The sequence below is a fragment of the Periplaneta americana genome, chromosome 17 (assembly GCF_040183065.1).
Source record: "Periplaneta americana isolate PAMFEO1 chromosome 17, P.americana_PAMFEO1_priV1, whole genome shotgun sequence".
NCBI classification, from domain to species: Eukaryota; Metazoa; Arthropoda; class Insecta; order Blattodea; family Blattidae; genus Periplaneta; species Periplaneta americana.
The window spans coordinates 101,907,933-101,922,881 of record NC_091133.1 but is presented as its reverse complement, the minus strand read 5'-3'; the positions used below and the strand labels follow the sequence as shown (position 1 = coordinate 101,922,881).

General features: G+C 37.1%; 1 protein-coding gene across 5 annotated transcripts in view; it reads left to right on the top strand.

Moving 5' to 3' along the window:
• Naglu (N-acetyl-alpha-glucosaminidase) overlaps positions 1–5,789 on the top strand; it is a 47,712-nt gene extending 41,923 nt beyond the window's left edge. For all 5 annotated transcript variants that reach the window (XM_069816255.1, XM_069816258.1, XM_069816257.1 and 2 more), the window contains 2 exons: positions 809–979; positions 4,483–5,789. In XM_069816255.1, the coding sequence (XP_069672356.1) occupies positions 809–979; positions 4,483–4,643 (332 nt within the window). In that variant the 3' untranslated portion in view covers positions 4,644–5,789. The remainder of the gene's footprint in view (positions 1–808; positions 980–4,482) is intronic.
• Positions 5,790–14,949: the final 9,160 nt, after the last annotated feature.

The following is a 14,949-nucleotide window of genomic DNA, read 5'->3' as shown; positions in this document are numbered from 1 at the left end:
AAATGTGATAACTAAATGTGTTTAATTTCTGCTAGCCCTAGCCTTGAAGAGCTGAATAACATTTCTGAAATAATTGGGACACCTGCAAGACAATATTCATTACTCCCAGTGATATTTTTAAAAGGGTGAGGCACCTATAAGGCAATATTCATTACTTCTTGTAATATTCGGGAAAGGTGGGGACACCTGTAAGATAATATTCATTATTCTCAGTGATATTCTGGAAAAATTAGGACACCTGTAAGACAATATTCGTTAATCTCAATGCTATTCTGGGAAGATTGGCTGTAAGGCAATATTCATTATTCCCACTGATATTCTGGAAAGGTGCCTGTATGACATTCATTACTTCCATTGATATTCTGGAAAGATTGGGACACCAGTAAGGCAATATTCAATACTCCCAGTAATATTCTGGAAAGGTTGGGACACCTGTAAGGCAATATTCAATACTCCCAGTAATATTCTTGAAAGGTTGGGACACCTGTAAGGCAATATTTAATACTCCCAGTAATATTCTGGAAAGGTGGGGACACCTGTAAGACCTGACAGATGATGTCAGTGACTGAGTTGAATCCCTTCGTCCTTGAACTCGTACATAACTCATGTGTGGACGTTATTTGGTATCAGAAGTTGCAATCTTCAGTGTTATATTTAAAAATTCCTGTTAGGAGCTATGAGAGCCGAAGAAGAAAATGGTTATGACTTTTGAAATAAGCTTCTTGTAATAAATGCATTAAGTTGAGTTGATTTTTCTATGTAAGTGACTCGTATAATTTACGAATTTATGTTCATGTACTCCTTGAAGGTGTTGTGTCTCACTACTACCTCCCTCGCTGGAATCTGTTCCTTGATGCCCTCAACTCTTCGCTAGTGGAAGGTGTCCCATTCAACCAAACGTTCACAGCTGAGAGAATCTTCAATGAGGTAGAAGTGCCATTCACTCTGGACACTTCATTGTTTCCAACGCTCCCACAAGGTAAGAAGTTTGTTATTTAGCTCCACTTCTTATAGACAACTGAATGCAACTTTGTTTCTCAACTGTGACTATTCCCTTATGAAGCCTGTTTGTAGACCAATTTATCGACAGAACCATTGCCCAGGAGGGTGGTCTATGCTACATCCATGATGTGATGAGATGATGATGAAGATTTGTTGGGATGCCACAGGGGAACCAGAGCTCCTGGAGAAAACTCTTTTGTTACCAGGACACAAGTTATTAATCAGGTGTACACTGAGAATCGAACCCGGGTCCACAGAATTATAAGTTCATCGCTCTAGTCACTAGGCCACCTCTCAGTGAATGTGACACTATCCAAAGAATTGGTATTGCACCTTCGACTGTCTATACAAAGTTGTTGTTGTTTTCTAATGCCAGGCGTTTGACAATAAAGTCATTTGACCTCTTGCACTCCAATATTTTTCAAAGATATTATCATGACCAGCCACTGAAGCACAGATTTTGAGGTGTTCCGAATCCATTTCTTGGTTTGAGTTGCACAATGGGCAGTTAGGGGACTGACATATTCCAATTCTATGCAGGTGTTTGGCCAAACAATCATGGCTTGTTGCCAATCTAAATGCAGCTACAGACGATTTTCGTGTCTATACAAAGTTAGAAGAGTTAAAAATGCAAAAAGCTTCTGCTCATTGGTACCACAAAGTCGTACTGAAGGCGAAATCTGGCATGGAGACAGTCAGAGTGCATGTGGAATGATATCGTCGCCTGAATGCAAGAACTAGGTAACTCGAAATTTGCGTTTTTTAGTTATCTCTTTTAAAGCATAGAAAAAATCGCACAAAATGTAATGCAAGAACTAGGTAACTGATCGAATGATACTAGCGACATCTATTTTCCAATGTAACAAATACGTAAAGGAAAACGAGACATATTCCTTAGTTATCTCCTGTTCTCAGTCTAAGAAGAAAAGTTATGCTCTACAAAATGCTGATTTTACCAATCCTAACTTACGTTGCCCCAGCTTGGTGTTATATTCCAAAAACAGTCTTTCAACCTCTTCAAATTGTTCAAAATAAAGTGCTCCGAATAATACATAATTCAGACTGGTACACAACAAATGCACAAATACACTTTGATTTGGACATGACATTTCTGAAAGACTCATTACGTGAACAAGTTAAGAAGTTTTATAACAGTGCAAATTCAAGTGAAAATCCATTCATCAAGTGTCTTGGTCAATACAATGCAAATTTCTACAAGAAACACAGAACGCCAAAATCCTTTTTAAGTGAATAACATGCACTTTTCCACAACCTCTGACTTCCTTAAACCTACACTAATGTCTCTGTGCCCAATTGTTTTGACAGCTGGACATGAACAATATTTGTGCATCATTATTTGAATTGACACTAAAATACGAAAAGGCAGAAAACATATTTGTTTTGGAACTTTATCAATAAATTGCTGAATGTGGGAAAAAAAAAAAAAAAAAAAATTCCTTAGTGCAATAAATAAGTAAATAGGCAATGTCACAAAATAGAACAAATCAAGTTACCTAGTTCTTGCATTCAGGCAACGATATGAACGCGAGGGTAAAACCTTCCTCAATAGCATCATCATAATGGATGAGAGACATGGCTGTGTTATTTGAGCCTCATCTTAAAGACAGTCAATTGATTGGCGACATCCCGAATTATCTTGTCCACGAAGTTGCTGAGTGGTGCAGAACCATTGACGGTGGATTACGAAGGGATAATCCTAATGCACATTATACTTCCCGAAACACGAATAAATGCAACTTTTACTGTACATTCTTGGAACATCATTTATGCCTAGTAGTAGGCCTATGTTGTAAATGACCGTCTCTACGAGTTGGGCCCTATTGTGTTGAACATTAAGTCTCGCTGTCACATGGTCACCACAGTCTTGAACATTCACGAAATTCATTAGATATGAGTGCATGTGATTAAGACTTGTTCTCGAAAATTAAAAAGCCTATGCAGGGCTTTAAAAGAAGAAATGAAGTAATATTGCTTCAGAATTGTTTGTAATACACTGTCTTCTATTGGTTTGGCAAAATGAGGGACTGCATTTAATTTTAATTTATTATATTCAGTAGATATTATATCAGCATTGTTGAAATGTGGAACATGTAAAAAATGATACAATCTAATACATAGTAAATAGATTGATTCAGTTTACAAGTATAAACAGTTCATCACTTGAGTAGAAGGTATAAGTATGGAGAAATTTTGTTAATTATCTTTTAAACTTTTTCTCTTGTATCTTCAAAGATTTAAGATAATTAGATTGTGTATTATGGCCTTTCGCGGGAGAGACTCAATACCCAGCAAAATCTACTTAAACAACACAGTTTTAGAAAGATAAATGTTTTTAAGTGCCTTGGATATAAACCAACTTTTTTGGAAGAACTAGCCTTATCAGAAAAAATCTGTAACTTCAACAGATGTTTGGGTATAATTAATACAGTTTCCAAACCAAAAATTTGTACTATTGCTTCCCTCACATAAAATCGCACTGCATGCCACTGATGCATATCAGTTTCTCTAAAAATCAGAATTGTACGGATATGCAGTAATACTTACTCAGTAAAACAGTGTTAACCTTTAGGAAAAGGTTATTTTTTTGTGAGAAAAAGTATTCATTTGAAACTACAGTAATAAGGCATTAGAATTTTTATAGTACTCTATCCAAGGAATAAACTGTTAAAATTTGCACACTTAGATTACTTCCACTCTGTATATATTTTTTGATGTCATGCCGCCTCCTGGAAAAAAATTCTATTCCCCCCTTGTCCATCCATTGATCAGGCCTCAATCCTGTTCTAATCATTGTTGCCTGTACACCTTCCATCTTAGTCTTTAGTCGACCTCTCCTCTTTCTCTCTGATGGGACCCATTTCATAATTATTTTAAATTTTGTAAAAATTATTTTTTTTTTTTTATCCAATGCCACCAGGTTGTCTTTTCGACATTTCTGGTCTTCTCTCCTGGCTGTGGCTTAGTTGTAACCCACTTCTGAGGTTGGAGCGCCTGGAAGGCGGAGTTACATTACCCCGATGATGTGATAGGTTGATTATGATAATGTAGTGCCAGGAGAGGTCTTAAATCTAAACTTAACCTAAATTCCAGACCATGGACGAACACAGGAATAATTCCCTTTAAGGAAAAATTCCTGTGCTCTAACCGGGAATCGAACCTGGGACCTCATGAACTATAGCCAGAAGCTCTGACCATGAGGCTGGTAAAAATTATACTGATATTAATTTTTTAATACAAGAGTAAGTTTGTTAAAATTTTATTGTATAATTTTTTTTGTCAAGTATAGGTCATTTTTAATTATTTTGAAGTCATTTTGGTAACATCAATTTATCAAAACCCGACAAATTAATTATATTACTCTTAATTGTAATTATAATTTAGACATTCGTCCAGAGAGAATAATGTCTGAGGAATTAGATATTTCTTCATAGTAACAGTATGTGATATTTTATGTTCCAGGTGACAGTGTTGAAATAGCAAAACTTGTCCATCTCCGTTGGAGACGTATGCTAGCACAGCCAGCAGGGCAGAGGATCCCCTACCGTAGAAGCAGATCATCATCACTCACCGTCTCCTCCGGTCAATACCGTATATTCAGCTTCTTTGCAGAACAGTTTTAATGCAATAGATTGTCATCAACTTCGACCAAAGGGCAAAGGAAAGTTAGGTCTGTATGTAATTCATTATGACGACATGTATATATTTGATATAGTACAACTGAAAAGAATAACCTTATTTTGTTAATGCTGTATCTTCACTTATTAACAATGTTAAATCTACGTGTTAAAATAGTTTAAATGTGATCTAAAAAAGAACTGCAATATTGTAAAAAAAAAAACTCAAAAGAAAGCCAATCTTGCAATCCCGTCCATCTCAGTCCACTCTCTGGCCTCTCAGTCCACTCTCTGGCCTCTCAGTCCACTCTATGTCCCCTCAGTCCACTCTATGTGCTCAGTCCATTCTCTGTCCTCTCAGGCCACTCCATGTCCTCTCAGTCCACTCTCTGCACACTCAGTCCACTCTCTGCACACTCAGTCCACTGTTTCTCCTGTCAGTCCAGTCTGTTTCCTCTTAGTCCACTCTGTCCTACCAGTCCGCTCTCTGAACTCTCAGCCCACTCTATGTCCTCTCAGTCCACTCGCTGTTCTCTCAGTCCACTGTCTGTCCTCTGTTTCCACTCTCAGAACTACTAGTCCACTCTATGTCCTCTCAGTCTACTCTCTGTCCTCTCAGACAATTCTTTGACCTCTGAGTCCATTCTCTGACCTCTCAGTCCACACTCTGTCACCTCAGACCACTCCATGTGCTCTCAGTCCACTCTCTCTCCTCTCAGTCCAATCTGTTCCCTCTCATTCCACTCTCAGTCCTACCAGTCGACTCTCTGAACTCTCAGTCCACTCTATGTCCTCTCAGTCCCCTCACTTTTCTCTCAATCCACTCTCAGTCCACTCTATGTGCTCTCAGTCCTACCAGTCCACTCTGAATTCTCAGTCCAATCTCTGTTCTTTCAGTCCACTCTGTCCTCTGATTCCACTCTCTGAACTCCCTGTCCACTCTATTTTGCTCTGTCCACTCTCTGTCCTCTCAGTCCACTCTGTCCTCTCAGTTCACTCTGTCCTCTCAGTTCACTCTGTCCTCTCAGTCCACTCTATTTACTCTCAGTCTACTCTATTTACTCTCAGTCCACTCTGTCCCCTCAGTCCACTTGTAAAAGCTAGGCTTGTATTTGTATTCTGAATTAAATTGGATCCTTTTTTGGCAAGAAAGTCAGCAGTTTCATTTCCAGCAATTCCGCAATGTGCAGGTATCCATTGCAATTGAATTCTTTTCTGTAGTTTTTGAAGTTGTTGGATCATTTTGTGACATTCTTTAATTTGGATTGACATCATTTTATATGAATTTATTGCATATAATGCTGCTTAGAATCAGAGAGAATGACAGCATTTTGAAATTTATCTATTCTGTATAGTAGGTGTTGGAGTGAGATATGAATAGCCATTATTTCTGCATCAAAATTTGTTGTATGATGTCCTGCTGGTTGATAAAATGAGAAAGAACGTTGGAAACAAAGTACAGTCAATCTGTTTCAATTATAAGATAATATTATAATGGTGGTGTCAGAAATCCTGATAAGTTTGAGTACCTATGGCATTTAGTGGGAGTCGAATGCAGTAGCCATCCATTCTGCGTATCATCCGACTTAAGTTGTCGTGTAGGAACACAATTAGTGTTCAGAAGTATGACATGACAACAATTTGGTGTTAGAAAAACAATGCGACACAATGTAAGTATTAACTTAACATAAAATTAAAACGTAAGTAATCTATAACTTTACTTACCTAATTAGAAATTGACATCTTTTACTAATGCCTGTCCTGGAAAAATTTATTTGTGCTTTCCACTGACATTTCAACATTTGCCTTTTGGTGCGTGCCTGATAAGGAAGTTTTGAAGTTACCATTTCATATATTATACATCCTGCTGACCAAATGTCTGCTTTCAGAGGGTGATACGTTTTCTCCTGCAATTTATTTCAAAACATCATATAGCTGAAGTTTTCAGTTTACTTTCATGAATAAGTAGATAGCATGTCTGGGTAAATTTATCTGAGCGGATCAGGCAGAAATGAAGATTGGATTTTTAGTATGTAAGGTATTTTGTTTACTTTAACAGGCACAGGATTATGGACCAGCATGTCGACTGATTTGAGTGCTTAGCATTATTTCTTTTGGGGTTATTGTAAAACAGTTGCGTTTGCTAAACATCCTACAACAATAGAAGAATTAAAGAATTACATTAAAGAAAAAATACATTACATTTCAGAAGATATGCTTAAAAACATTTTCGATAGTATGCACAAAATAAATTAAGCCTGTATCGAAATGAACGTGCACCATTTTCAACAATTTGTTTAAAATATCCAGATTTTGATTATTTTTCAATTTAAATATACTCTCCATACTGTATGCTAATGTGCTGTGGAGAGTGTGCTATACATCGCATAATGAATACGTCCGCCTGGATAGTTCAGTTAGTGAGCAAAAACACTTATTGTTAATACTGTACTGTATTTTGATTAAATAAAATCCCAACGAAAATGATCAAACTCAAAATCGTAGTTCTCAGTTTACGTAAATGGATACACGACTTTCCTTCCCTCCTATACCCAGTAAAGTAATTTGTTTGTATTTTATACTACTATCATCAAAATCCGGTCTTGGAAGGAGTAACAATCTATCTGGTTTTCAGCCGTTAATCCAAAGGTATAATCAGGTTAATATTAGAAATATTAGTAAAAACAAAATAATGTCCTGGTATATTTTAATCTCATATTTCACAGTACCTATAGTTCACTGTGGCTAACTTTGACGTAGTGGCAGTGTTCAGGAGTTTTAGTTTATCCTTAAAAAATGCAGTATGTTTGCTGTAATGGTATTGTGAATTCTATGCTTCAGATGACGAGAATTATGAATTTTTATTTTGTACATGAGATGCAAGAAAAAGCAGAAAACGTTCTCAATTATTTTCAAGCGGATTTTGTCACTTGTAAATGCTCCAACAAATAAAATTCTTTTTCTTCTCGCATAATTTACCTCGAAACATCCTTGAGGAGGAGAATGAACACCTGACGCTACGTCATAGTGAACTATTACACTAGCTCCTGGCGAGGCGCATTTTCACCAACACCAGCTCACTACACTAAGGTTAGCTGCATATAGACATACTGGTTTCATGTCGTAGTCCAACCTGTCTTCTCTATATGTCAGTGATCAAATATTAAATGGAAGAATCTCGAGAAAACCCCTAATTGCGATCTTGTCTGCATCAGGTGTCACTACGAATTTTTCAATGAAAAAGCTCATACTGACCGAGACTCTAAGCAAGACCGCCAGTGAGACAGGCCAGTGGTCTATGTTATGTGGCCATCGCAGGGACTAAGGCAGATCTAGCCTTCGAAAAGACGTGTTTTACATTTGGTCAGCATTCTAATCTGTATTCATCTATCTATCCATATATTGCTGCACTGCACCTGAGGTGGGATCCAGCTCGTCTGATAAGCTATTACTTCCTGGGGCCTGTTTCTCAAAAATACTAGTTTAGTAGTTCACCAGTTACTAGTTACTAGAGTATATTTCACCAGGTCTAGTAGATTCTGTTTCTCAAACTATTTTACCAGTCTAGTAACTTGTGACAATTTTTTACTAGTCACATGATCTCTTTCACTAGTCAGCTGATTGAGTTCATTTGTTTATAGTCATTGGAAAGTATTGTTATTTGTGGTTAGAAGGCTCAGTTTTTTGTGTTTTGGTTTTGATTTCTCTTTTCGGTTAAAATTCCATCAATTGAAAGCAAATTAACTATACTCAATATGATTAATGAATCAAAGGATATACTATTCGGTGCTTTTTCAAGCACAATAAGAAAAAATTATAAAGTAAACGAATGGACAAAAAATGTTGTAATGTGTGAGGCTGTGGAACTGATACCTCAGAACAAAGATTATGCATACGTTAGGGATACTTACTGGCCCAACATTAAGAAAGCAACTTTGATGAGTACCAATTCAAGTTCACAGTCTAGTATATACAGTCACGAAGCTTGAGTTGTGAGTGTGCTAGGAACAATAGACTGAGCTGGTACTATTTCTCATTGTATGTAATGAGGCGATATTAACGATCCTAGTGGTTAGCAACTATCTATGGATGCATATTTACTACGTATTGAGCTTCGTGACTATATACTAGACTGTGGTATCATAATATAAACATATTATGTAGTTAGTGGGTCTACTGCCGACATGAATGCCACTTATAACTTAATGAAAAATTCGCTATATATATATATATATATATATATATATTTTTTTTTTTTTTTTTTTTTTTTTTTTTTCAGTTTTACACTTGATCTATTCATAAATTAGTGTCGTTTTATATTTAATTTGTAGGCTAAAGTTGACAATGCCAGAAGAACCGGCAGTGGAGGAGGAAAGCCAGCAAAATTCACTGCAGTTGATGAATTGGTATTAGATTGTTAGGAAAATATTCTGCATGTGTTGCTGATCTAGGACAGAAAGACCTAATGACATTGGAAAATAATCAACATCCCAATTTGTAGAGTATTTGAAGCTTTGCTGATAATGCATGACTTCTATTGTATGTCTTGTTATGGTAGGTTCCACTATATTTAACAACTCTCCAAGCTTTTCAAAATTCAAATTATGGTTTATTTAACGACGCTCACAACTGCAGAGGTTATATCAGTGTCGCTGGTGTGCTGGAATTTTGTCCCGCAGAAGTTCTTTTACATGCCAGTAAATCTACTGACCTGAGCCTGTCGCATTTAAACACACTTAAATGCCATCGACCTAGCGTGGGATCGAACCCGCAACCTCGAGTATAGAAGGTCAGCGCTATACCAAGTATGCTACCGAGGCTGACTCCTAAACTGTTCATTATATTTAAATAAATGCTCCCGTAAAGGAATAATAATTTTTCTTTCTCGATATAGTTTTAGCTCTTTTCATAACAACTTCATTACTTCAGTCGGACTCTCTAAACCACATGTATTAAAGAAATATTAAAGAAATAAATACAATATTTTGTTTTGATTATCTGAGAAAGGTTGTGACTGGTAACTGTAATATAGAAATCACCAGTCTTTAGAGTCTTGTAGGAATATTCCTGTTGAATACTGGTATAATCTACTAGATTACTGTTTTGAGAAACAGAATCACTTATGAACTGGTGAAATCGACCAATATTACTAGTCTGTGAACTGGTAACTACTACTTTACCCTTGTAGTTTCTAGAAACACAGACTTTTAAAATAAACTAATATTACTACTGTACAGACTAGTCCATGAGGTTTGAGAAACAGGTCCCTGCCGGCTCACAGTGTGCAATTTTCCCAGTCTAGGTGGACAAAAATCAAATTTCGACTTATTTAATTAAGGTATAGATGAATATGAATTCATTAACATTTGAAGAATGTTGTGAGTAATAGCTTTCACTGTTTTATCAACGACAATATATTTAGAAGGGTTCTTCCTAACACTTCTTCTTCCTATTCAGTCGTAGACAGAAAGTTTTACTATGTGGGTAAAAAAGAGCCAATTATTAGTGATTTATTATGTTGTGAAACATGCATGGAATCTGTTCAGATAGATACGTTATTACAAATGTAACTTCAATTACAAGTTTGTAAAATATTTTTATTCTTACAGTAGGGTTTAAATGCTACAATTGAAAAAAAAATTTAAGTTCTCTAAATATAATGTGAGTTTTAGTATAGCCATTCACGTCCGGTTACAGCAATTCTTTTATCATTTAATATAGCATCCTTTATAGTGTTGAATCTTTGATTCAAAGTTTGCGCGTTCTTGCACATTTAACAGTAATTAATTTTTTTTTGTGACTGTGACTGTTCCATGTTTGGCTTAACAGCAGAAAAGAATCATCGAATAAGGAAGTTTTTAATCACTGTGTGAGTGTTTTAAGTCTGCAAAATTATTCACATAACATCGAACATCGGGTTAAAAATACATTGGACACATTTTTACCTAACCTTAACAAACGCACAGTGAATCAGAACGCAAATCACTAGCTGGACAAAATTAACAACTTCTTTCCATTATAACGGATTGTTATGAAATTTTGTACATGTCTTACAGGTGACCGATATGTTTTGTGTACAAACTCTGATTATGTTTGCACAAAGAAAAACTAGCCCTTCATAGCGGGTGCATTTAGACAGAATTAATAACTTCTAACAGATTTTTATGAAACACTGCATGGAAGTTACAGGTAGCATACAGTTTTTGTGCACAAACTATATTTACAGTTCCATTAGAGGAACTATCCCTTTACAGGGGTGCATTTAAAGACAAATTAATAACTTCTCTCTTATCTAACATATTACCAGTATTATTAAACTTTATACAGAAGTTACGGTACAGGTCAAATATATTTTTTGTCTACAAAGTCTGATTATGTTTTATAAGAGGAACTGGTCCTTTATAATAGTGCATTTAGACAAAATTAATAACTTATATATATATATATATATATATATATGAGGAGCATTCAAAAAGAAACGAGCCGGAGGCCTAGGAACAGAAACTAGTACCTGTATGTCAGAAGTATTGGCACTTGTCCCTCTGCGACACAAGGCGGTGAATGGCTGTCTCGTAAAATTCCCAGGGCTGCGTTGTAAAGCAGTTCCGCACGTATTGCTTGACGTCGTCGTCCGAGGTGAATCGTTTGCCCCTCAGAGCCTTTTTTAGAGGACCAAAAATGGTGTAATCGCAGGGAGAGAGGTCTGGACTTTATGGAGGATGACCGAGAACCTCTCACTTGAATTTATGCAATAGTGCCGTGATTGTGTTGGCCGTATGAGGCCTTGCATTGTCTTTTGCCATTAGAGCCTTTTTTAGGGGACCAAAATTACGTAATCGCAGGGAGAGAGGTTTGGACTGTATGAAGGCTGACAGAGAATCTTCCACTTAAATTTCTGCAAGAGTGCCTTGATTGTGTTGGCCGCATGAGGCTTTGCATTGTCTTTTGCCATTAGAGCCTTTTTTAGGGGACCAAAAATGGCGTAATCGCAGGTAGAGAGGTTTGGACTGTATGGAGGATGACTGAGAATCTCCCACTTGAATTTCTGCAATAGTGCCATGATTGTGTTGGCCGTATGAGGCCTTGCATTGTCGTTTGCCCCTCACAGCCTTTTTAGGGGACCAGAAATGGCGTAATCGCAGGGAGAGAGGTCTGGACTGTAAGGAGGATGACCGAGAACCTCCCACTTGAATTTCTGCAATAGTGCCGTGACTGTGTTGGCCGTATGAGGCCTTGCACTGTTGCCATTAGAGCCTTTTTTAGGGGACCAAAAATGGAGTAATCGCAGGGAGTGAAATCTGGACTGTATAGAGGATGACCAAAAATCTCCCACTTGAATTTCTGCAATAGTGCCTTGATTGTGTTGGCCGTATGAGGCCTTGCATTGTCGTTTTTGCCCCTCACAGCCTTTTTTTAGGGGACCAAAAATGGCGTAATCGCAGTGAGAGAGGTTTGGACTGCATGAAGGGTAACCGAGAACCTCCTACTTGAATTTCTGCATGAGTGCCGTGTTTGTGTTGGCCGTATGAGGCCTTGCATTGTCTTTTGCCATTAGAGCCTTTTTTAGGGGACCATAAATGGCGTAATCGCAGGGAGTGAAGTCTGGACTGTATGGAGGGTGACCAAAAATCTCCCACTTGAATTTCTGCAATAGTGCCTTGATTGTGTTGGCCGTATGAGGCCTTGCATTGTCGTTTTTGCCCCTCACAGCCTTTTTTTAGGGGACCAGAAATGGCGTAATCGCAGGGAGAGAGGTTTGGACTGTATGAAGAGTGACCGAGAACCTCCCACTTGAATTTCTGCAAGAGTATGTATGTATATTTTCTGAAACGTAAATGTTATGTTAAATAAATCATGCTGTGAAAGTTACACACGAACTTATAAAATGTGATTTGAGATGTACGCCAATGAACAATGAAAACCTCAAAATTTGGGAATTCCTTGCTTCAACATGTTGCAGTTGTCATTAGAATTTCTCAGAAGTTTGTTGGGATTTCTTGCCCAATCTGTCGAAACTATAACACGGAACATGGCCGTTTGAAACAGGTACGCTACCTCGATCAGTGAACTGAAATCGATCGCAACAAATCTACAGATGCCTCTTACGAAACTGTTTTTTTTTAACTGTTATTTTGGAACAGTTTCTTTGTCGAAACAGTTTCACTTGAAACTGTTTAAAAAAAAAATAACAGTTTAGCCCCATGCCTATTACACGGCTGACTTGATGCTCGCTTTGCTTCTTCCTTACCGGCCTTGACAATTCATGTTGATCCCTGTGTTAAAGCTGTAATCGAGAAAATGTGAAATTTCCGCCAGATGGCATTAGCTGCCAAGGTTCGCTGAGGAATGTGTGTATGGTTTCCTGTGCGATTATACTAAAATATTGTGCTTCTTTCTACTGGTAAGTGAGTTTATTGTGATGTGATTCAAAATGGCGATTTGTTGTGTACTTCGAATAGAAAAAAGAGTGGAGGAACAATATCATTCCACGAATTTCCGAGTGATAGAGAAAGATGCGAAAAATGGCTTAAAGTGATTTCACGCCAAGACTTCGTTCCAAACAGCAACTCCCCATCCTCAGTCGTTTGTAGTTTACATTTCAAGGAAGAAGATTATTCTAATAATGGAAAATTTAAACGATTAAAACCAAATGCTGTGCCAACAATATTCGATCATTATCCTAGGTATAAAGTAACAAATATCAAAAGACCAAGACGAACGATTACTAAAACTTATCTCCCTCCACTAAAGAAACGCAAATCTTTTAGTAATATTGGTTTTTCACTATTTGAACAAGATGTCCCGAGTGGCTCAACATCAGTTAGTGACATTTTCTTCTTGCCAGTTGAAAATGACCATAAAGCCATGCAAACAGACGCTGTCAACATTGACGAGCTAAAAAGAAATATTAACAGATTGCGTGTGAAAATTACACGACTTAATCAGGTGTTACAAGAGAAGCAAGATGAGATAACGAAAACAACCGAAAAACTCCAACTAATTGAAAGAGATCCGTTACATAAGGAACTGTAAAATGTAAAGAAAGAGGCAGATGAAGGCAGTATTCATGCAAAATTTATCCTAGATCAGCTGCTTAATCATCGAAAGAGAATACCAAGGTGGAATAGTGAGACAATCAGAGAATGCATAATACTGCAATACATTATCTCCTAAAAGTTATTCCCATATACGATCAAGAGGTTTTTTTAAACTGCCTTAAGAGAACACTCACGAGATATTCTGGCCCTACTGATTGCTCGTCTGGTGTCACTCCTTTGATTAAAGAAAGGTTGGTCTTAGAGGCAAAAAACCTCACTGTAGTTGAGAGGTTTTCATCACTTATTGTAGACGAGGCTGCAATCAACTGCAAGATAATATACGATCGCAAGCTTGATACTTTTTTTGGCTATAAGGAAACAACAGAAGCACAAGGAATGAGGATGAAATACTTGATATTCCCAAGAAAGAAGTAGTGGTTAATCGAGTCTTGTGTTTTGTTTTAAGGGGGCTCTCAACCAGCTACCGTATACCATGTGCATTTTTCTTCACAAAACAATAATTATCAGGGCAAGAGTTACATATACTAACATTGCAAGTGATTAGTGAAGTCGAGAAATGTGGTTTTATAGTTATTAGAATTGTTTCTGACAACCATAAAAGCAATACTATAATGATGAAGCATCTTTCAGGTGGTTCATTGAAACCCGTGACCACACACCCTTGTGGTGGAAACAGAAAGTTATTTCTAAGTTTTGACCAGTGCCACATATTGAAAAATATCAGAACCCAATTCCTGGAACGTGAAATGTCTGATGGTACTGGAACAATCTCAGGGAAATATGTGAAATTGTTACACAAACTCCAAAAAGATGATACAGTGAAACCTGTCGGATATCTCACGAAAAAACACGTTGAGCCTACTGCATTTGAAAAAATGAACGTTCGAAGGGCAAAAGAAATATTTTCTCCATGTGTAATTGCTGCTATCAGAACATTGAAAGAAAATGCAAGCTCACACCCTGAAGCCCACAAATTCAAAGATTCTGATGTGACATTAACTTTTATGGAAAATATCAACAAGTGGTTCGCAATGCATGATATTAGCAATACACATTATCATGTGGAAAGTAGAAATCATGATAAGCAACAGTTCTTCTCTTTGGATGATTATCGTCTAGACTGGTTAGAAAATTATTTCCTTTCTTATCTCCATACAACGAAGTGTGCAAGTAGCACACGTCAAAAAGATTTCCTAACTAACGAGACATATCAAGCTATCACGTTGACAACAAAATCAACTGTTCTCTGCATT